General features: G+C 38.5%; 1 protein-coding gene across 2 annotated transcripts in view; it reads left to right on the forward strand.

Annotated features, from left to right (window-relative positions):
• LOC308323257 (actin-related protein 2/3 complex subunit 1A-A) overlaps window positions 1-23,963 on the forward strand; it is a 30,642-nt gene that overhangs the window by 945 nt on the left and 5,734 nt on the right. For both annotated transcript variants that reach the window (XM_080774971.1, XM_080774972.1), the window contains exons 2-5: window positions 602-799; window positions 3,101-3,205; window positions 21,440-21,662; window positions 23,179-23,286. In XM_080774971.1, coding sequence (XP_080631097.1) covers window positions 736-799; window positions 3,101-3,205; window positions 21,440-21,662; window positions 23,179-23,286 — 500 coding nt within the window. In that variant the 5' untranslated portion in view covers window positions 602-735. The remainder of the gene's footprint in view (window positions 1-601; window positions 800-3,100; window positions 3,206-21,439; window positions 21,663-23,178; window positions 23,287-23,963) is intronic.

Consider the following 23,963-nt stretch of genomic DNA (forward strand, 5'->3'; position numbering starts at 1 on the left):
TGGTCCTCTGTTAGTAAGTTAGTTAGCTAGTTAGTTAGTTAGTGAGTCAATATGCAATATGCTCGCTCCACTAACTAAATGTGCAAGGTTATATATGGCAAAGGGAGAAAGCAGTGCACACTTTAAAATAACCAGCTGGTTTGTGTGACACCACAAAACACCTTACATTCTCCAAATGCCAGGACGGTTTCAGGTGTTAACAATTAACATGATCCACATGTCTCTACTTTATGCTGGACACGTTTCAGAGAATTCCCTCATATCACTGTCCGGTATAGAAACCTGTGTGTTTAAACTCTTTGTGTCTTCTGTTTTCGAAAGCAATGCCCATGTCATGCTTCGTCGTGCAGTGTCTACAAGCCTGTAGATCTGCTATTTTCACTATTTTATTCTTTTATTTTAAATGATATTTAAAAAGGACTTCGGACATTTGGGGTTTTCACCCGACAGCGATGATAATTACAGTACATTTGATGCGTATTGATAACTCAAAAATAATCTCTCTCTCTCTCTCTCTCTCTCTCTCTGTCTGTGTGTCTGTGTGTGTGTGTGTGTGTGTGTGTGTGTGTGTGTGTGTGCGTGTGTGTGTTAAAACCTGCAGCAGCAGGTTCTCCATAGCAGACACTCCTGTGTCGGCCACATTCCACAGCAGCCCGCCTGCTCCCTCCTTCCGACGTCTCTCTCCTCTCGCTCTGCTGTCTGTCTGTCTGTCTCTCTCTCTCTGTGTGTTGAGACATGTCTCTGTACAACTTCGGCCTGGAGCCTCTGTCCTGCCACGCCTGGAACAAAGACAGGACGCGTAAGTGCAAAACCGCAAGCATTAAAGCCAGCCAGTCATCTCACAGCCAGCCAGTCAGCTCATAGCCAGCCAGCCAGCAAAATGCTGCATTTCCTCATTGTAGGATGTCGCCAAAATGCACACGCACCCATGATGTTTGATTCATTTAGAAAAGCAATTAGGCCTGTAACAAAAATATTTGAGGACATATTTGAGGAAGCCCAAAGACCTATTTCCATTGAGGTCCTCTCACATCGGACATGTTAAAAATACACTACAGTACAAAACACGTCATAGTACCTTCATAACATCATGCTGTGCAGCAGTGTTGATTCTGACAGCAAGATTTTAGCATTAGTTTTAGTCCTGGTCTTTTGAATACATTTAAATGTAGTTTTAGTCATATTTTAGTCACCTGAAAAGTTTTTGTCTTGTTTTAGTAGTCGACTAAATGTCATACCATTTCAGTCGATTAAATGTACGGCTGATTTTGTCGACAAAGGCTGTATTATTATGTCAGGCCTTGATGGCGGCGTGATTCATACCTGATTTTACACATTGTGAGCTTGTAGATCTGCTATTTTCAGAGTGCAAACAAAGGTAGCATTGCTTCTTATCTAATGGATCTCTTGTCCACTAGCCCCTCCCTAACATTTTAGTCCAGTCTTTCTTTATATATATTCTTAGTTTTGGTCACCATAGCTTAGTTTTTATTTAGTTTCCGTCGGTGAAAAAAGGAAGTCGACATACATGTTGTGACGTGTGGATACGTCTGTGTAAGCACGCGTAAAAGAAATGTACGCATACATATTACAGTACAGTAGGGCTGCCACGATTATGAAGGTTTACATGACGATTCATTATTGTCACTCGTTTAATTGCGATTAACAATTGAATTGTGTCGTCAAACACTGGAACATAATTATAATAATTATGAATACAAATTTACATTTCAGTCTTTCAGGCTTTGCACAAGGCAGATATGACAAGTAACCTAATAAAGACATGACTGAGAGACATGTCCACGCTGTGAGCTCGTAGATCCGCTATTTTCACTATGAAAAGTATTCAAAATGTATGTATGTGTGTGTACGTTTTTCACAGGAAGCGATTACGATTATGCAAAATCATTCTCAAGTCAGTTCGATTAGACGATGGTGCAATAATTGTGACAGGCCTAACATACAGTATAGTATATGCAATCCCTCTTTCACCTTTCATAACCTGCGTGCTTGTGTTGATGCTGGGCGGGGCACGCACACACGCACACGCACACACACACACGCACACACTCGTGCACGCTGTAATTGCGCTCCATTAAAGTTGTCTGGAGAAATGTTGTCTGGAGTCAATCAGATAAGATTATGGAAGGGACGGGAAATGGACTGACGAATCCATAATACTGGCTGCAGCAGACACAGCTGCACTTAAGTTACCAGATACTTGCACTGCTGTTGATGCTGTTTTATAGCCTCTCTGTTCTCTGCGGCACGTATAGCACTGGACGTCGTATGGTGGGTGAGGCAGGGTGACATTACACACACAGTGGACGTCGTATCGTGGGGGAGGCAGGGTGACATTACACACACAGTGGACGTCGTATCGTGGGGGAGGCAGGGTGACATTACACACACAGTGGACGTCGTATCGTGGGGGAGGCAGGGTGACATTACACACACAGTGGACGTCGTATCGTGGGGGAGGCAGGGTGACATTACACACACACAGTGGACGTCGTATCGTGGGGGAGGCAGGGTGACATTACACACACAGTGGACGTCGTATCGTTAAACGCCATCGTTGAATGGCATTTATATCTCTGGGACCCTAATGTATATAGAAAAATCTAAGTTCATTTAACTCTTGAGAGTGTACAAATGGAACCAAATGGACCCTAATGGGTTCCATTTGGTTCCGTTTGTACACTCTCAGCTACAGACCCATATCCATATCTCAGAGTCTAACTCAATCAGCATATTCAATAGTAAACTGAAAACGCGTCTTTTCGCATCAGCCGGTGTCTGAACCAAGCACCGACTTACTACAGTCATACTACAGTTGATTGTCTGTTATCAAATTGCCTACATTGTTTTCATATACATTTGCGATGAGTGTGATTTGTGTATGTAGACAACCATTTCCAGACTGATCCCACACGACTGATCTCACATGATCAGTCTGGAAATGCCAGGCTATGCGTGTATTTTTTTTCTTATTTTTTTTTCTTTTTACTGTTATTGCTTTGTTTTAGTCTTTAGTGCTATTTGACTAGACTAGACTAGACTTGACTGTCCGTCTCTCTGTGTGTCTGTCTCTCCGTAGAGATTGCAGTGAGCCCCAACAACAGCCTGGTGATCATCTATGAGAAAAAGGGCAAGGAATGGCTCAAGATCCATGAACTGACGGAGCACAGTGGACGGATCACAGGTAACCCTTCTGCTTACGGCCCCGGGGGGCTCCCAGAGGGGAGTCTGCAGGGGACAACCAGGGTGGGTGCCTTAATTGGGTTTGGGGTTGGGGTCCCCAGCACAATCAGGAAGTTTAAACCCTTACGCCATATTATCCTATTTAGACCCATGTTTCTATGTCAGTGGTTCTCAAAGTATTTCATGTCAAGGACCCCAAGAATTATATGTAATTGGCCGCCGACCCCCATCTGAAAATAGGTTGTTCCAGGCACCCCCCTCCCCCCCAGAAGCAAAGATTTGAGTTACAAACGTTCGCTCTGACAGAATATGCTATATATATAATCAAAGATTTGCGCCACATTTTCACAACTTTTCAAAAACAGATAGGATACCTCTGTGGCCTTTGCCGTTGTCCAAAAATAGCAGATCTACAAGCTCGTAATGCGGCCCCGAGTGCCGCGATACGAGCTTGTAGATCTGCTATTTTTTCAATAGCTAAAGTATTACATGATGCCGAAATGTTTAACCCATTCAGGACGGGAACCCCTTGTTCCCGTCCTGAATGGGTTAAACATTCCGGCTGAGCTTCTATAGATCGGCTATTTTCAAATTAGGTTGACGAATCGTGACAAATGGTCTCTTATTATTGGGTGTCCCTGGCACAGAATCCTTTCAAATGGGCATCCGCAGCCAGATGCATCACTCTGTGGGTCCTTGGCATGAACATGTTTGAGAGAATGTTTGCACACAGACAAGAGACCCGAAAGGCCCTCAGTGCCCATGGGTTGGCAAAAGGGCCTTTCTGTGTGGAGTTTGCATGTCACCTACACGAAAGAAACAGTAGTAATCCTGCAGTAATCCTGGTCAATATACTGCCTCCCCCTGGCCAGCTGGGGGCGCCTGATGGAGGGGAAAAGGAACTGCATGGTTGGAATAATGTGTTCCTTCCACACGCTACGACCAAACGGGGAACACCCCCCCCCCCCCCTGTCAGGTGATAGGAAGCGGCTTGGACTCCTCACGCGGTGAAGGAAGCATGAGGTCAGTCCGTTGCTCTCCCCAGGTTGGCAGAAGGTGGCGTAGAGCTCAGGATTACATATTGGGAATGGGATAACGTTTTAATAAAATCACACCCGTGTGCAGGGCTCGACGCTTAGCATTTTTCCAAGTAGCACGTGTGCGCCTAAGTTGAAAAATCTAGTAGCACACAAATTATTTTAGGAGCACGATGAAAAATGATGTATTTTTAAGGGGCGCTAGCCCCTCCAATATACAGCCTTTGTCCCCACACATCTCAAAATGAGCCATTGACAATCAACAGAGAAATTACGTCAAAATTCTGCTAAATATGACGCCATTGACATTGAAGGGAAAATGTATGTCATAAGTAAACGAGCAAATCAGCTAACCAATCACAGGCAACAGGCATTCTGATTGGCCAGTATGAGATGATTTCTGATGATGTATGATGACAAGAGCGCCCCTCACTTCACATGGGTGTGATTATTTTAATGAAGTGATATGAGGTAGGGGTGGAAAATAATGTCAAAATATTATATCACTATCTTTTCAGCAATTATCACAAAATAGTGATATTCATCATGATATCATTGTTATGTTTGTTTTCATATAATCTATATAATCAATTTGTTTTATGCTAATACTTTGTAGATCGATAGTAGCTCTGTTCCATACCTCTAATACGTGCAACACATTAGAGCTATGGACCAGAGCTAGATAGATAATAAGTTGCTCATGGATGGATAGACAGGCTATCCGTTTTTATCCTGCTGTTCTATCATGTTAGTGTGACATTCAGACAGTGCAGAGGCTGCTCGATGGTGAATTAGTATTGTAACATTCTCCTTGGCTTTGACTGACTGATATTAATACGGTAATCCAGCCAGTTCGGTCATTTGCATTATCATTTATGCTGGGCACACACTTTTGTAAGCAAACGCTAAGCAAGGGTTGTTTTTGATAAACATCAATCCGTCCACTCCATGTGTGTGTGTGCGCACGCGTGCGTGCACGGCTGCACGCTGTTTCACCCGCGTTTGGTTAAAAGTAAGTTACGTTTGAACTTTGAACATTACAAACAAACTTTGCAAATAACGTGTCGGGGTCCAAGCAATTCCTTCTGAATCTGTGCGATCATGCTAATGCTATCCCGCTGAGTTCGCTCTGACTTCTTTAGCAAGCAGTGTGACAGGGAAGAGCACGGAGCAGCAACACAGGGAGGGGAGGGGCGGTGGGAGCAAAGGGAACAGATCTTCAAATGAACACCGCATTGAGCCTCGACAGAGTCGACACGTTGTTGGCTTGTAGCTCTGCTCTTTTTGGCGAACGACACCGCCGTTCAGAAATATAAATGTAGGTATAGAACCGCGACTATAGAATGTGCACTTGCTGTAGACAGAGACTCGTCTTTATCACGATTGAATGGTCGCACCTGTGCTACAGATTGAATTTTACAACTCGCACGGTGATATTTTTAGTCGCAAATGCGAGTACCTAGTCGCACTGTCGAGCCCTGCCCGTGTGAACTGAGTGGTGCAACTCCCCCCCCCCTCTCTCTCTCTCTCTCTCTCTCTCTCTCTCTCTCTCTCATTAGCAGGCAACAGTGGAACACTATCTCTCTCTCTGTTTCTGGCACAACAGCGCCCCTACTGGTACTCATAGTCATATACTGGTGCTCATAGTCACATAGGTGAACACGGACATTGCTGTTCCTTGGAGTGGTTGCGCCACTCAAAAATAATAAATAAATCAAAATAAAGAGCCCTGACAGGCTCTATTATAGGGCTCCATGAGCCACTGTAGAGTAGGGGGAAAGCCTTTGATCATAATACCAGAGATACTCTATACGGAACTATGGTTTGATAGCAGAACAAAAAACAAAGGCACTGCAATCTGTTGTTCTCTTGTTCCCTATTTGTAATGTAACATTGTTATATTTGTGGACGAGAGAAAGAGAGAGAGAGAGAGAGAGACAGAGAGTGTGAGTGTGTGCCATGTAATGTACAGTAACAGTAACATTGTGGCTTCAAAATTGAGGTAGCATCCTCCCTCTCTGATACTGTACCTGTCATGTATCCAAACTCACAACAAAAAAATATATATATATCATTTTCAGTCAAGACTAGAGTCATTTTATTTTGACTGAGTGTGCTAAATGTTGTTCTTCATTATCTGGCCAGGAAGGAAATATTATTTGGAGATCGCGCCTCAATCACACAGGACACTCATAAAATCGTGATATAATTGACCTCGGGCTCAAACGTTGAAACGGGAGGATGGTGAAATAATACGGAATTCAATTCCTCTCACCATTTTGTCTTTTTCAAATCGTTTGTGTTTATGTAGGAGGGACCGCATGTATTAATGAATGCACAATGCAATGAGTTCTGTGAATTCATAGGGTTTAGCAAGAGAGACACTGATCTTCATCCGTAGTCACCCGGCATTAAAGCGGAGTATCACACAGAAATACATACAGACACCATAACTCAGTGTTGCAGTGGTGATTTGATCTCTGGTGACGGGTGTGAGTAGTATAGTATGGTGTCTGTTCGGTACCTTTTTTGGCCACTGGTGGCGCTAGTGAGCAATTAATGCATAATTTGCATAATTAATTATGCAAATTAGTAATTAAACATTCCAGGAATTCCATAGATATAATTAGCATAATCATAAATCATAAATATCCATAAATATAAATATCCATAAATATAATTAGCATATAATAGTTTATAATTAAATAATAATAAAAACTAATGATAGTTATTTATAAAATGCATGATGTGTGTGTGATTAGCTGATCTCATCTCTCTCTCTCTCCCTGCTTCTCCTTGTGACATGCCTCCCCAAAAGCCAGCAGAGATGCTGACTCGAAGGTGTGAAAAACAAACAAATGTAAATTTGTTTGTTTGTCACTGGGGCTGAGGTGGGGGGATGGGCTCCCACTCTTTGTGTATTGCCATGGGCCAGACATGCAAATTAAATGAAAGCGCGGGGGTGGGGTGGGGGGATGGGTTCTAACCAGGTGCCAGACATGCAAATTAGATAAACACAGAGGTGGGGTGGGGGGATGGGTTCTAACCAGGTGCCAGTAGTAAACAGGGTTAGGGTTAGGGTCCTTATCTTTGAAGTGAATTGTATGCATAAATTAATCAAGTTAGTATTTAAATTCCTTACATACATTGACAGTGGGTGTGTGATTCCACCTAGTGGTCAATATCTATATAAATATTTACACTGCAATACCATTTATGCCCTGATGTGATCTCAGTCATCTAGGGAAATGTTTTTCAATCATTGGTCTGGGGACCACCAGTGGTCCTTGAATGTAATTATTGTGTAAGTCAAGGATATCCCCCTAGTGTTCAAGCTCTATATAAATATTTACACTGCAATACCATTTATGCCCTGAGGTGATCTCAGTCATCTAGGGAAATGTTTTTCAATCATTGGTCTGGGGACCACCAGTGGTCCTTGAATGTACTTCTTGGGTAAGTCAAGGATATCCCCCCCTAGTGGTCAATTTCTATATATATATATAAATATTTACACTGCAATACCTACTATGCCCTGATGTGATCTCAGTCATTTAGGGCAATGTTTTTCAATCAATAGTCTGGGGACCACCAATGGTCCTTGAATGTAATTCTTGTGAAAAATCAATGATACCCCCCTAGTGTTCAATCTCTATATAAATATTTACACTGCAATACCATTTATGCCCTGATGTGATCTCAGTCATCTAGGGAAATGTTTTTCAATCATTGGTCTGGGGACCACCAGTGGTCCTTGAATGTAATTCTTGGGTAAGTCAAGGATATCCCCCCTAGTGGTCAATTTCTATATACATATTTACAACTACAATACCATTTATGCCCTGATTTCAGTCACCTAGTGCAAATGTCTTCAAGCATTGGTCCGGGGGCTACCGATGGTCTTTGAGAGGGTTCAGGTGACCCTCCCCCAGCTAAATCATGGAGAGTTGGTAACCAAATAGTCTCCTTATAGATCTTTAACTCTATACTTTTCAATTTTTTGTGTTTTTTGAATTTTTATGTTTCATGGTGTCCTAAGGTGTATGGTTTATTGTCTGTCTTGTATTATTTTTGGTGTTTTGTGTTGTGTCTTTGAATATTGTATGCTTCATGGGGTACTAATGTGTTGGGGTTATTGTCTGTCTTGTATTATTTTTGGTGTTTTGTGTTGTGACTTTGAATTTTTATGGTTCATGTTGTCCTAATGGGGTTGGGTATTGTATATCTTGTATTATTTTTGTGTTTTGTGTTGTGTCTTTGAATTTTGCATGCTTCATGTGGTACTAGGTGTTTGGGTTATTGTCTGTCTTGTATTATTTTTGGTGTTTTGTGTTGGGGTCTTTGAATTTTTTATGTTTCATGTTGTCCAAATGGGGTTGGGTATTGTAAATCTTGTATTATTTTTTGTGTTTTGTGTTGTGTCTTTGAATTTTGCATGCTTCATGTGGTACTAGGTGTTTGGGTTATTGTCTGTCTTGTATTATTTTTGGTGTTTTGTGTTGGGATCTTTGAATTTTTTATGTTTCATGTTGTCCAAATGGGGTTGGGTATTGTAAATCTTGTATTATTTTTGGTGTTTTGGGTTGTGTCTTTGAATTTTGCATGCTTCATGTGGTACTAGGTGTTTGGGTTATTGTCTGTCTTGTATTATTTTTGGTGTTTTGTGTTGGGATCTTTGAATTTTTTATGTTTCATGGTGTCCAAATGGGTTGGGTATTGTAAATCTTGTATTATTTTTTGCGTTTTGTGTTGTGTCTTTGAATTTTGCATGCTTCATGTGGTACTAGGTGTTTGGGTTATTGTCTGTCTTGTATTATTTTTGGTGTTTTGTGTTGGGATCTTTGAATTTTTTATGTTTCATGTTGTCCAAATGGGGTTGGGTATTGTAAATCTTGTATTATTTTTTGTGTTTTGTGTTGTGTCTTTGAATTTTGCATGCTTCATGTGGTACTAGGTGTTTGGGTTATTGTCTGTCTTGTATTATTTTTGGTGTTTTGTGTTGGGATCTTTGAATTTTTTATGTTTCATGGTGTCCAAATGGGGTTGGGTATTGTAAATCTTGTATTATTTTTTGTGTTTTGTGTTGTGTCTTTGAATTTTGCATGCTTCATGTGGTACTAGGTGTTTGGGTTATTGTCTGTCTTGTATTATTTTTGGTGTTTTGTGTTGGGATCTTTGAATTTTTTATGTTTCATGTTGTCCAAATGGGGTTGGGTATTGTAAATCTTGTATTATTTTTGGTGTTTTGGGTTGTGTCTTTGAATTTTGCATGCTTCATGTGGTACTAGGTGTTTGGGTTATTGTCTGTCTTGTATTATTTTTGGTGTTTTGTGTTGGGATCTTTGAATTTTTTATGTTTCATGTTGTCCAAGTGGGTTGGGTATTGTAAATCTTGTATTATTTTTTGTGTTTTGTGTTGTGTCTTTGAATTTTGCATGCTTCATGTGGTACTAGGTGTTTGGGTTATTGTCTGTCTTGTATTATTTTTGGTGTTTTGTGTTGGGATCTTTGAATTTTTTATGTTTCATGTTGTCCAAATGGGGTTGGGTATTGTAAATCTTGTATTATTTTTTGTGTTTTGTGTTGTGTCTTTGAATTTTGCATGCTTCATGTGGTACTAGGTGGTTGGGTTATTGTCTGTCTTGTATTATTTTTGGTGTTTTGTGTTGGGATCTTTGAATTTTTTATGTTTCATGTTGTCCAAATGGGGTTGGGTATTGTAAATCTTGTATTATTTTTGGTGTTTTGGGTTGTGTCTTTGAATTTTGCATGCTTCATGTGGTACTAGGTGTTTGGGTTATTGTCTGTCTTGTATTATTTTTGGTGTTTTGTGTTGGGATCTTTGAATTTTTTATGTTTCATGTTGTCCAAATGGGGTTGGGTATTGTAAATCTTGTATTATTTTTTGTGTTTTGTGTTGTGTCTTTGAATTTTGCATGCTTCATGTGGTACTAGGTGTTTGGGTTATTGTCTGTCTTGTATTATTTTTGGTGTTTTGTGTTGGGATCTTTGAATTTTTTATGTTTCATGTTGTCCAAATGGGGTTGGGTATTGTAAATCTTGTATTATTTTTTGTGTTTTGTGTTGTGTCTTTGAATTTTGCATGCTTCATGTGGTACTAGGTGTTTGGGTTATTGTCTGTCTTGTATTATTTTTGGTGTTTTGTGTTGGGATCTTTGAATTTTTTATGTTTCATGTTGTCCAAAGGGGGTTGGGATATTGTAAATCTTGTATTATTTTTGGTGTTTTGGGTTGTGTCTTTGAATTTTGCATGCTTCATGTGGTACTAGGTGTTTGGGTTATTGTCTGTCTTGTATTATTTTTGGTGTTTTGTGTTGGGATCTTTGAATTTTTTATGTTTCATGTTGTCCAAATGGGGTTGGGTATTGTAAATCTTGTATTATTTTTTGTGTTTTGTGTTGTGTCTTTGAATTTTGCATGCTTCATGTGGTACTAGGTGTTTGGGTTATTGTCTGTCTTGTATTATTTTTGGTGCTTTGTGTTGGGATCTTTGAATTTTTTATGTTTCATGTTGTCCAAATGGGGGTGGGTATTGTAAATCTTGTATTATTTTTTGTGTTTTGTGTTGTGTCTTTGAATTTTGCATGCTTCATGTGGTACTAGGTGTTTGGGTTATTGTCTGTCTTGTATTATTTTTGGTGTTTTGTGTTGGGATCTTTGAATTTTTTATGTTTCATGTTGTCCAAATGGGGTTGGGTATTGTAAATCTTGTATTATTTTTTGTGTTTTGTGTTGTGTCTTTGAATTCTGCATGCTTCATGTGGTACTAGGTGTTTGGGTTATTGTCTGTCTTGTATTATTTTTGGTGTTTTGTGTTGGGATCTTTGAATTTTTTATGTTTCATGTTGTCCAAAGGGGGTTGGGATATTGTAAATCTTGTATTATTTTTGGTGTTTTGGGTTGTGTCTTTGAATTTTGCATGCTTCATGTGGTACTAGGTGTTTGGGTTATTGTCTGTCTTGTATTATTTTTGGTGTTTTGTGTTGGGATCTTTGAATTTTTTATGTTTCATGTTGTCCAAATGGGGTTGGGTATTGTAAATCTTGTATTATTTTTTGTGTTTTGTGTTGTGTCTTTGAATTTTGCATGCTTCATGTGGTACTAGGTGTTTGGGTTATTGTCTGTCTTGTATTATTTTTGGTGCTTTGTGTTGGGATCTTTGAATTTTTTATGTTTCATGTTGTCCAAATGGGTTGGGTATTGTAAATCTTGTATTATTTTTTGTGTTTTGTGTTGTGTCTTTGAATTTTGCATGCTTCATGTGGTACTAGGTGTTTGGGCTATTGTCTGTCTTGTATTATTTTTGGTGTTTTGTGTTGGGATCTTTGAATTTTTTATGTTTCATGTTGTCCAAATGGGGTTGGGTATTGTAAATCTTGTATTATTTTTTGTGTTTTGTGTTGTGTCTTTGAATTTTGCATGCTTCATGTGGTACTAGGTGTTTGGGTTATTGTCTGTCTTGTATTATTTTTGGTGTTTTGTGTTGGGATCTTTGAATTTTTTATGTTTCATGTTGTCCAAATGGGGTTGGGTATTGTAAATCTTGTATTATTTTTGGTGTTTTGGGTTGTGTCTTTGAATTTTGCATGCTTCATGTGGTACTAGGTGTTTTGGGTTATTGTCTGTCTTGTATTATTTTTGGTGTTTTGTGTTGGGATCTTTGAATTTTTTATGTTTCATGTTGTCCAAATGGGGTTGGGTATTGTAAATCTTGTATTCTTTTTTGTGTTTTGTGTTGTGTCTTTGAATTTTGCATGCTTCATGTGGTACTAGGTGTTTGGGTTATTGTCTGTCTTGTATTATTTTTGGTGTTTTGTGTTGGGATCTTTGAATTTTTTATGTTTCATGTTGTCCAAATGGGGTTGGGTATTGTAAATCTTGTATTATTTTTGGTGTTTTGGGTTGTGTCTTTGAATTTTGCATGCTTCATGTGGTACTAGGTGTTTGGGTTATTGTCTGTCTTGTATTATTTTTGGTGTTTTGTGTTGGGATCTTTGAATTTTTTATGTTTCATGTTGTCCAAATGGGGTTGGGTATTGTAAATCTTGTATTATTTTTTGTGTTTTGTGTTGTGTCTTTGAATGTTGCATGCTTCATGTGGTACTAGGTGTTTGGGTTATTGTCTGTCTTGTATTATTTTTGGTGTTTTGTGTTGGGATCTTTGAATTTTTTATGTTTCATGTTGTCCAAAGGGGGTTGGGATATTGTAAATCTTGTATTATTTTTGGTGTTTTGGGTTGTGTCTTTGAATTTTGCATGCTTCATGTGGTACTAGGTGTTTGGGTTATTGTCTGTCTTGTATTATTTTTGGTGTTTTGTGTTGGGATCTTTGAATTTTTTATGTTTCATGTTGTCCAAATGGGGTTGGGTATTGTAAATCTTGTATTATTTTTTGTGTTTTGTGTTGTGTCTTTGAATTTTGCATGCTTCATGTGGTACTAGGTGTTTGGGTTATTGTCTGTCTTGTATCATTTTTGGTGCTTTGTGTTGGGATCTTTGAATTTTTTATGTTTCATGTTGTCCAAATGGGGGTGGGTATTGTAAATCTTGTATTATTTTTTGTGTTTTGTGTTGTGTCTTTGAATTTTGCATGCTTCATGTGGTACTAGGTGTTTGGGTTATTGTCTGTCTTGTATTATTTTTGGTGTTTTGTGTTGGGATCTTTGAATTTTTTATGTTTCATGTTGTCCAAATGGGGTTGGGTATTGTAAATCTTGTATTCTTTTTGGTGTTTTGGGTTGTGTCTTTGAATTTTGCATGCTTCATGTGGTACTAGGTGTTTGGGTTATTGTCTGTCTTGTATTATTTTTGGTGTTTTGTGTTGGGATCTTTGAATTTTTTATGTTTCATGTTGTCCAAATGGGGTTGGGTATTGTAAATCTTGTATTATTTTTGGTGTTTTGGGTTGTGTCTTTGAATTTTGCATGCTTCATGTGGTACTAGGTGTTTGGGTTATTGTCTGTCTTGTATTATTTTTGGTGTTTTGTGTTGGGATCTTTGAATTTTTTTATGTTTCATGTTGTCCAAATGGGGTTGGGTATTGTAAATCTTGTATTATTTTTGGTGTTTTGGATTGTGTCTTTGAATTTTGCATGCTTCATGTGGTACTAGGTGTTTGGATTATTGTCTGTCTTGTATTATTTTTTGTGTTTTGTGTTGTGTCTTTGAATTTTGTATGTTTCATGTGGTACTTCAAAATATTATATTAATACAACAGGCCGCCTGTTTGTATTAATATAATATTTTGAAGTACCACATGAAACATACAAAATTCAAAGACACAACACAAAACACAAAAAATAATACAAGACAGACAATAATCCAAACACCTAGTACCACATGAAGCATGCAAAATTCAAAGACACAATCCAAAACACCAAAAATAATACAAGATTTACAATACCCAACCCCATTTGGACAACATGAAACATAAAAAAATTCAAAGATCCCAACACAAAACACCAAAAATAATACAAGACAGACAATAACCCAAACACCTAGTACCACATGAAGCATGCAAAATTCAAAGACACAACCCAAAACACCAAAAATAATACAAGATTTACAATACCCAACCCCATTTGGACAACATGAAACATAAAAAATTCAAAGATCCCAACACAAAACACCAAAAATAATACAAGACAGACAATAACCCAAACACCTAGTACCACATGAAGCATGCAAAATTCAAAGACACAACCCAAAACACCAAAAAGAATACAAGATTTACAATACCCAACCCCATTTGGACAACATGAAACATAAAAAATTCAAAGATCCCAACACAAAACACCAAAAATAATACAAGACAGACAATAACCCAAACACCTAGTACCACATGAAGCATGCAAAATTCAAAGACACAACACAAAACACAAAATATAATACAAGATTTACAATACCCACCCCCATTTGGACAACATGAAACATAAAAAATTCAAAGATCCCAACACAAAGCACCAAAAATGATACAAGACAGACAATAACCCAAACACCTAGTACCACATGAAGCATGCAAAATTCAAAGACACAACACAAAACACAAAAAATAATACAAGATTTACAATACCCAACCCCATTTGGACAACATGAAACATAAAAAATTCAAAGATCCCAACACAAAACACCAAAAATAATACAAGACAGACAATAACCCAAACACCTAGTACCACATGAAGCATGCAAAATTCAAAGACACAACCCAAAACACCAAAAATAATACAAGATTTACAATATCCCAACCCCCTTTGGACAACATGAAACATAAAAAATTCAAAGATCCCAACACAAAACACCAAAAATAATACAAGACAGACAATAACCCAAACACCTAGTACCACATGAAGCATGCAACATTCAAAGACACAACACAAAACACAAAAAATAATACAAGATTTACAATACCCAACCCCATTTGGACAACATGAAACATAAAAAATTCAAAGATCCCAACACAAAACACCAAAAATAATACAAGACAGACAATAACCCAAACACCTAGTACCACATGAAGCATGCAAAATTCAAAGACACAACCCAAAACACCAAAAATAATACAAGATTTACAATACCCAACCCCATTTGGACAACATGAAACATAAAAAATTCAAAGATCCCAACACAAAACACCAAAAATAATACAAGACAGACAATAACCCAAACACCTAGTACCACATGAAGCATGCAAAATTCAAAGACACAACACAAAACACAAAAAATAATACAAGATTTACAATACCCAACCCCATTTGAACAACATGAAACATAAAAAATTCAAAGATCCCAACACAAAACACCAAAAATAATACAAGACAGACAATAACCCAAACACCTAGTACCACATGAAGCATGCAAAATTCAAAGACACAACACAAAACACAAAAAAGAATACAAGATTTACAATACCCAACCCCATTTGGACAACATGAAACATAAAAAATTCAAAGATCCCAACACAAAACACCAAAAATAATACAAGACAGACAATAACCCAAAACACCTAGTACCACATGAAGCATGCAAAATTCAAAGACACAACCCAAAACACCAAAAATAATACAAGATTTACAATACCCAACCCCATTTGGACAACATGAAACATAAAAAATTCAAAGATCCCAACACAAAACACCAAAAATAATACAAGACAGACAATAACCCAAACACCTAGTACCACATGAAGCATGCAAAATTCAAAGACACAACACAAAACACAAAAAATAATACAAGATTTACAATACCCAACCCCATTTGGACAACATGAAACATAAAAAATTCAAAGATCCCAACACAAAACACCAAAAATAATACAAGACAGACAATAGCCCAAACACCTAGTACCACATGAAGCATGCAAAATTCAAAGACACAACACAAAACACAAAAAATAATACAAGATTTACAATACCCAACCCATTTGGACAACATGAAACATAAAAAATTCAAAGATCCCAACACAAAGCACCAAAAATAATACAAGACAGACAATAACCCAAACACCTAGTACCACATGAAGCATGCAAAATTCAAAGACACAACACAAAACACAAAAAATAATACAAGATTTACAATACCCAACCCCATTTGGACAACATGAAACATAAAAAATTCAAAGATCCCAACACAAAACACCAAAAATAATACAAGACAGACAATAACCCAAACACCTAGTACCACATGAAGCATGCAAAATTCAAAGACACAACCCAAAACACCAAAAATAATACAAGATTTACAATATCCCAACCCCCTTTGGACAACATGAAACATAAAAAATTCAAAGATCCCAACACAAAACACCAAAAATAATACAAGACAGACAATAACCCAAACACCTAGTACCACATGAAGCATGCAGAATTCAAAGACACAACACAAAACACAAAAAATAATACAAGATTTACAATACCCAACCCCATTTGGACAACATGAAACATAAAAAATTCAAAGATCCCAACACAAAACACCAAAAATAATACAAGACAGACAATAACCCAAACACCTAGTACCACATGAAGCATGCAAAATTCAAAGACACAACACAAAACACAAAAAATAATACAAGATTTACAATACCCACCCCCATTTGGACAACATGAAACATAAAAAATTCAAAGATCCCAACACAAAGCACCAAAAATAATACAAGACAGACAATAACCCAAACACCTAGTACCACATGAAGCATGCAAAATTCAAAGACACAACACAAAACACAAAAAATAATACAAGATTTACAATACCCAACCCCATTTGGACAACATGAAACATAAAAAATTCAAAGATCCCAACACAAAACACCAAAAATAATACAAGACAGACAATAACCCAAACACCTAGTACCACATGAAGCATGCAAAATTCAAAGACACAACCCAAAACACCAAAAATAATACAAGATTTACAATATCCCAACCCCCTTTGGACAACATGAAACATAAAAAATTCAAAGATCCCAACACAAAACACCAAAAATAATACAAGACAGACAATAACCCAAACACCTAGTACCACATGAAGCATGCAAAATTCAAAGACACAACACAAAACACAAAAAATAATACAAGATTTACAATACCCAACCCCATTTGGACAACATGAAACATAAAAAATTCAAAGATCCCAACACAAAACACCAAAAATAATACAAGACAGACAATAACCCAAACACCTAGTACCACATGAAGCATGCAAAATTCAAAGACACAACACAAAACACAAAAAATAATACAAGATTTACAATACCCAACCCCATTTGGACAACATGAAACATAAAAAAATCAAAGATCCCAACACAAAACACCAAAAATAATACAAGACAGACAATAACCCAAACACCTAGTACCACATGAAGCATGCAAAATTCAAAGACACAACCCAAAACACCAAAAATAATACAAGATTTACAATACCCAACCCCATTTGGACAACATGAAACATAAAAAATTCAAAGATCCCAACACAAAACACCAAAAATAATACAAGACAGACAATAACCCAACCACCTAGTACCACATGAAGCATGCAAAATTCAAAGACACAACACAAAACACAAAAAATAATACAAGATTTACAATACCCAACCCCATTTGGACAACATGAAACATAAAAAATTCAAAGATCCCAACACAAAACACCAAAAATAATACAAGACAGACAATAACCCAAACACCTAGTACCACATGAAGCATGCAAAATTCAAAGACACAACACAAAACACAAAAAATAATACAAGATTTACAATACCCAACCCACTTGGACAACATGAAACATAAAAAATTCAAAGATCCCAACACAAAACACCAAAAATAATACAAGACAGACAATAACCCAAACACCTAGTACCACATGAAGCATGCAAAATTCAAAGACACAACCCAAAACACCAAAAATAATACAAGATTTACAATACCCAACCCCATTTGGACAACATGAAACATAAAAAATTCAAAGATCCCAACACAAAACACCAAAAATAATACAAGACAGACAATAACCCAAACACCTAGTACCACATGAAGCATGCAAAATTCAAAGACACAACACAAAACACAAAAAATAATACAAGATTTACAATACCCAACCCCATTTGGACACCATGAAACATAAAAAATTCAAAGATCCCAACACAAAACACCAAAAATAATACAAGACAGACAATAACCCAAACACCTAGTACCACATGAAGCATGCAAAATTCAAAGACACAACACAAAACACAAAAAATAATACAAGATTTACAATACCCAACCCCATTTGGACAACATGAAACATAAAAAATTCAAAGATCCCAACACAAAACACCAAAAATAATACAAGACAGACAATAACCCAAACACCTAGTACCACATGAAGCATGCAAAATTCAAAGACACAACACAAAACGCAAAAAATAATACAAGATTTACAATACCCAACCCATTTGGACACCATGAAACATAAAAAATTCAAAGATCCCAACACAAAACACCAAAAATAATACAAGACAGACAATAACCCAAACACCTAGTACCACATGAAGCATGCAAAATTCAAAGACACAACCCAAAACACCAAAAATAATACAAGATTTACAATACCCAACCCCATTTGGACAACATGAAACATAAAAAATTCAAAGATCCCAACACAAAACACCAAAAATAATACAAGACAGACAATAACCCAAACACCTAGTACCACATGAAGCATGCAAAATTCAAAGACACAACACAAAACACAAAAAATAATACAAGATTTACAATACCCAACCCCATTTGGACAACATGAAACATAAAAAATTCAAAGACCCCAACACAAAACACCAAAAATAATACAAGACAGACAATAACCCAAACACCTAGTACCACATGAAGCATGCAAAATTCAAAGACACAACACAAAACACAAAAATAATACAAGATATACAATACCCAACCCCATTAGGACAACATGAACCATAAAAATTCAAAGTCACAACACAAAACACCAAAAATAATACAAGACAGACAATAACCCCAACACATTAGTACCCCATGAAGCATACAATATTCAAAGACACAACACAAAACACCAAAAATAATACAAGACAGACAATAAACCATACACCTTAGGACACCATGAAACATAAAAATTCAAAAAACACAAAAAATTGAAAAGTATAGAGTTAAAGATCTATAAGGAGACTATTTGGTTACCAACTCTCCATGATTTAGCTGGGGGAGGGTCACCTGAACCCTCTCAAAGACCATCGGTAGCCCCCGGACCAATGCTTGAAGACATTTGCACTAGGTGACTGAAATCAGGGCATAAATGGTATTGTAGTTGTAAATATGTATATAGAAATTGACCACTAGGGGGGATATCCTTGACTTACCCAAGAATTACATTCAAGGACCACTGGTGGTCCCCAGACCAATGATTGAAAAACATTTCCCTAGATGACTGAGATCACATCAGGGCATAAATGGTATTGCAGTGTAAATATTTATATAGAGATTGAACACTAGGGGGGTATCATTGATTTTTCACAAGAATTACATTCAAGGACCATTGGTGGTCCCCAGACTATTGATTGAAAAACATTGCCCTAAATGACTGAGATCACATCAGGGCATAGTAGGTATTGCAGTGTAAATATTTATATATATATATAGAAATTGACCACTAGGGGGGGATATCCTTGACTTACCCAAGAAGTACATTCAAGGACCACTGGTGGTCCCCAGACCAATGATTGAAAAACATTTCCCTAGATGACTGAGATCACCTCAGGGCATAAATGGTATTGCAGTGTAAATATTTATATAGAGCTTGAACACTAGGGGGATATCCTTGACTTACACAATAATTACATTCAAGGACCACTGGTGGTCCCCAGACCAATGATTGAAAAACATTTCCCTAGATGACTGAGATCACATCAGGGCATAAATGGTATTGCAGTGTAAATATTTATATAGATATTGACCACTAGGTGGAATCACACACCCACTGTCAATGTATGTAAGGAATTTAAATACTAACTTGATTAATTTATGCATACAATTCACTTCAAAGATAAGGACCCTAACCCTAACCCTGTTTACTACTGGCACCTGGTTAGAACCCATCCCCCCACCCCACCTCTGTGTTTATCTAATTTGCATGTCTGGCACCTGGTTAGAACCCATCCCCCCACCCCACCCCCGCGCTTTCATTTAATTTGCATGTCTGGCCCATGGCAATACACAAAGAGTGGGAGCCCATCCCCCCACCTCAGCCCCAGTGACAAACAAACAAATTTACATTTGTTTGTTTTTCACACCTTCGAGTCAGCATCTCTGCTGGCTTTTGGGGAGGCATGTCACAAGGAGAAGCAGGGAGAGAGAGAGAGATGAGATCAGCTAATCACACACACATCATGCATTTTATAAATAACTATCATTAGTTTTTATTATTATTTAATTATAAACTATTATATGCTAATTATATTTATGGATATTTATATTTATGGATATTTATGATTTATGATTATGCTAATTATATCTATGGAATTCCTGGAATGTTTAATTACTAATTTGCATAATTAATTATGCAAATTATGCATTAATTGCTCACTAGCGCCACCAGTGGCCAAAAAAGGTACCGAACAGACACCATACTATACTACTGGTGTGGCTTATTGTCAGTAACACGCAGGAGTCTTTCCCCGTTACAGTGCGCTAGACCCCTAGGAGAAGGATGCTGAGGTGGAGCGCAAACACCTACCATCAGCCCCCAGTACTTCCCGTACTTCCTTAAAGCACCTAAGCCGTGCTATACTCATTCGCTGAGTTGGCGGTGCTTGGGATCGAACCCATGAAGTTGTGGTCCAAAGGCGAGAGCTCTACCGACTGAGCTACCTGGATGATGCATAGTGGGACGCCATTTAAACCACATCACATGCACGTCGTCCACACCTACACTATAGAATCTAACGGGTCACTCAAACAAACCCTTGTTACTGTATGTATGTATACAGGCTCATCCCTGTATGTTAATTTGTGCTGGGGTGACTCGACAGCCTTTGTAAACATCCTTGAGGTGTGAACTTAGCCATGGAGTGAGACAGAGTTACAACAACTCTGTTCACTTCATGGGTGCCAGGCTCTTCTATAGACTTCTATTGAAAAGGGACAAACCGGGAAGTTTACAGAATGCATTGCACAGTCTGTGGGCTCATGCGAGTACATGGACTACGTGACCAGGTTGTTTTCTACCCCCTCAATGTCGTAACTATGAGTGTATAGGTGGCTCATGCATACGTACCACATCCAATGACCAATGCAACAATGCCATAAATAATACAATACATCACAAAACCAGCCTAAAAGTTTTGTTAAATAGTCTTTTTTTCCCCCCAAAGAAATGGCTTGCACAAGTTGGACTGCAAGTCACTTCTTTACCCCATTCTGACCTGAGATCAGATTCTAAAAAAATGTCTTCTACATCCTGACCAGTTTTCTGAAAAAGCTTTGTTTCTATGTCAGTCGTTCTTTGATTTGTTTCAAAAATAGCAGAACTACAAGCTCGTAGCGCGCCACTCGGTGGCGCGCTACGAGCTTGTAGATCTGCTATTTTTCAATAGCTAAAAGCACAACACCAAAAAGGGGTTCCCGGCCCAGAATGGGGTATTACAGTATGTGATGAATGGCCGCCCTATACCACGTCTACAGGTATCGACTGGGCTCCGGAGACCAACCGCATCGTGACCTGTGCCTCAGACCGCAACGCCTACGTCTGGACCCTGAAGGACGGAGCGTGGAAGCCCACCCTGGTCCTGGTCCGCATCAACCGGGCCGCCACCTGCGTCAAGTGGTCCCCCCAGGAGAACAAGTTCGCCCTGGGCAGCGGGGCTCGCATCATCTCCGTGTGCTACTTTGAGAAGGAGAACGACTGGTCAGTCAAAACGAACGAATGAATGAATGATATTACTCGGTATGTTATATACTGTATATACACTCACTCAAACTCGCATCACTTCAGTCCAGGCTGTGACGACGGCTTCCACCACTTACTGCGTGTTTTTAAATCAACATCTATGGCAGGGGTTTCTCAACACGTGGGTCGCCAAGTTATTTTGGGGGGGGGTCACCAAATTATTTAAAAAAATAAAATAAAATGATTTTTCTTTTTTTTTGCAACTGAATGGCTGCATGGAAAATGGAAATGAAGAGTTGACATTAGTACACATAGTAGTACATGCATACATTTCATTCATGATACATTTTCTCTATTAATAAGGTTATTTTTGCAGTCAGTTACATGGTCAAAGCATTTCCGGGGGTCCCCCCAGCCAAAAACGTTGAGAACCCCTGATCGTAGAAAAGGGCAGCCTCTTGCTTGTCGGCTCTGGAAAGACAGAATCAAGAATCCGCAAAGACTGACTGAACAGAACACCTCATGTGTCCAAACCAAACCTGTTACTTTTCACGATTAAAAATATATAGATCGAAAAGTAGCAGATTGGCAAGATCAAATCGCGTTGCTTTTGCGCCACGTTTTGAGCTCGCAGATGTCAAGGATATTATTATTAATAGCATAGTAACACCGCTCACAGACAAGCATCAGGACTGTGGCTCAGGATGTAGAGCAGGTCGGCGGTTCGAATCCCGGCTCCTCCTGTCTACATGTTGAAGTGTCCTTGGGCAAGACTCCAAATTGCTCCCGATGTGCTGGTTTGTGCCTTACATGGCTTCCCCAATCGGTGTATGCATGTGTGTGTGAATGAGTGAATGCAATGCAAAAAACTATGTAAAGCGCCTTGGATAAAGGCGCTATATAAATGCACCATTTACCATTTTATCATATCAATATCTGTGTTGCCTGTAGATTTTTTTTTCTCTCACTATTTCTAGGATTTCTTTTCCATGTACACGCCTGATGAATATAGAGTTTGGATTTTGTCTGATATTTCTTTCAGTTAAGTCGGTAGTATCTCTCGGCTCCGCAATTTCTTTCGCTGAGTCACTCAGGCCCAACATTTACGAAGATCTGCTATACCTGTGATGCTTCTGTGTGACTACTGCAGTATATGGCCAAGTAGCGGGGCATTCATTTACGAAAAAAACACACACAAGTTAATTATGGAGATAAGAGGTTTCTGCCCGACAGCAGCAACGATGTACTCTTGCTTACATACACAAGGAATAAAACCCTTTGTCCACCCTTTGTCCAGGCAGCGGTGGCCGAACGGTTTGCGGAGCGGTCTTGATATCGGAAAGGTCGCTAGTTCGTATCCCCGGACCGGCACGTTAAAATTACCACCGCTGAAGTGCCCTTGGACAAGGCATTGAACCCCCTACCATGAAATGTTCTATGAGCAGGGCCTGGCTGTAAACAAGTTCTTGAGCTTAGTCCAGTTACCCTGGGTAAACATAGTACCTTTCCTTTCCTTTCCCCTCCCTCCTGTCAGGTGGCTCAGTAAGCACATCAAGAAGGCCATCCGCTCCACTGTGTTGAGTCTCAACTGGCATCCCAACAACATCCTGGTGGCTGCAGGCTCTGCTGACTTCCACTGCAGGTGTGACACACTCTTAACTCTTAACAACGCCGGTTATACAATGTTTCTAAAATACAAGGCCAGCTGTCACATCATGACACGTTGTGAGGGACCTTGTTTTTGTATTTGACATATTTCTGCCCAGTATTATTAGTCTGTCTATAATAAATACTATGCAATATTATATAATCCATGTTTATATACTGCAGAATGTTATATATGACAATAATTAACTTGATAATGAAAGGAAATAATGTACTATGCCAGAATAGGCCATATTTATTCATCGTTATATAATTATTGAACTTTATTTATTCCCCAACTCATTTAGAACTGAGGCAGATTCTTAAAACGCCTTCTTCATTGCATTCATGCAATTTTTCAAGTAGTGGTAGTGGGAGACAACTGACCGTAATTTTGTCAGTGATATGTTTATTTCGTCTCTAAATGGTAAATGGTGCATTTAAACAGCGCCTTTATCCAAGGCGCTTTACATAGATTACATTCACCCATTCACACACACATCCATACACCGATGGCGGCGGAAACCATGCAAGGTATACCAACCAGCACATCAGGAGCAATTAGGGGTTGAGAGTCTTGCTCAAGGACACTTCGACACTAACTCTGGGGGAGCCCACAGGGTTCGAACTGGCAACCTTGCGGTTACTATCCGGCCACTCTACCCCCTGAGCCAC

This window comes from Protomyctophum bolini, assembly GCF_963924005.1.
Source record: "Protomyctophum bolini genome assembly, chromosome: 11".
NCBI lineage: Eukaryota > Metazoa > Chordata > Actinopteri > Myctophiformes > Myctophidae > Protomyctophum > Protomyctophum bolini.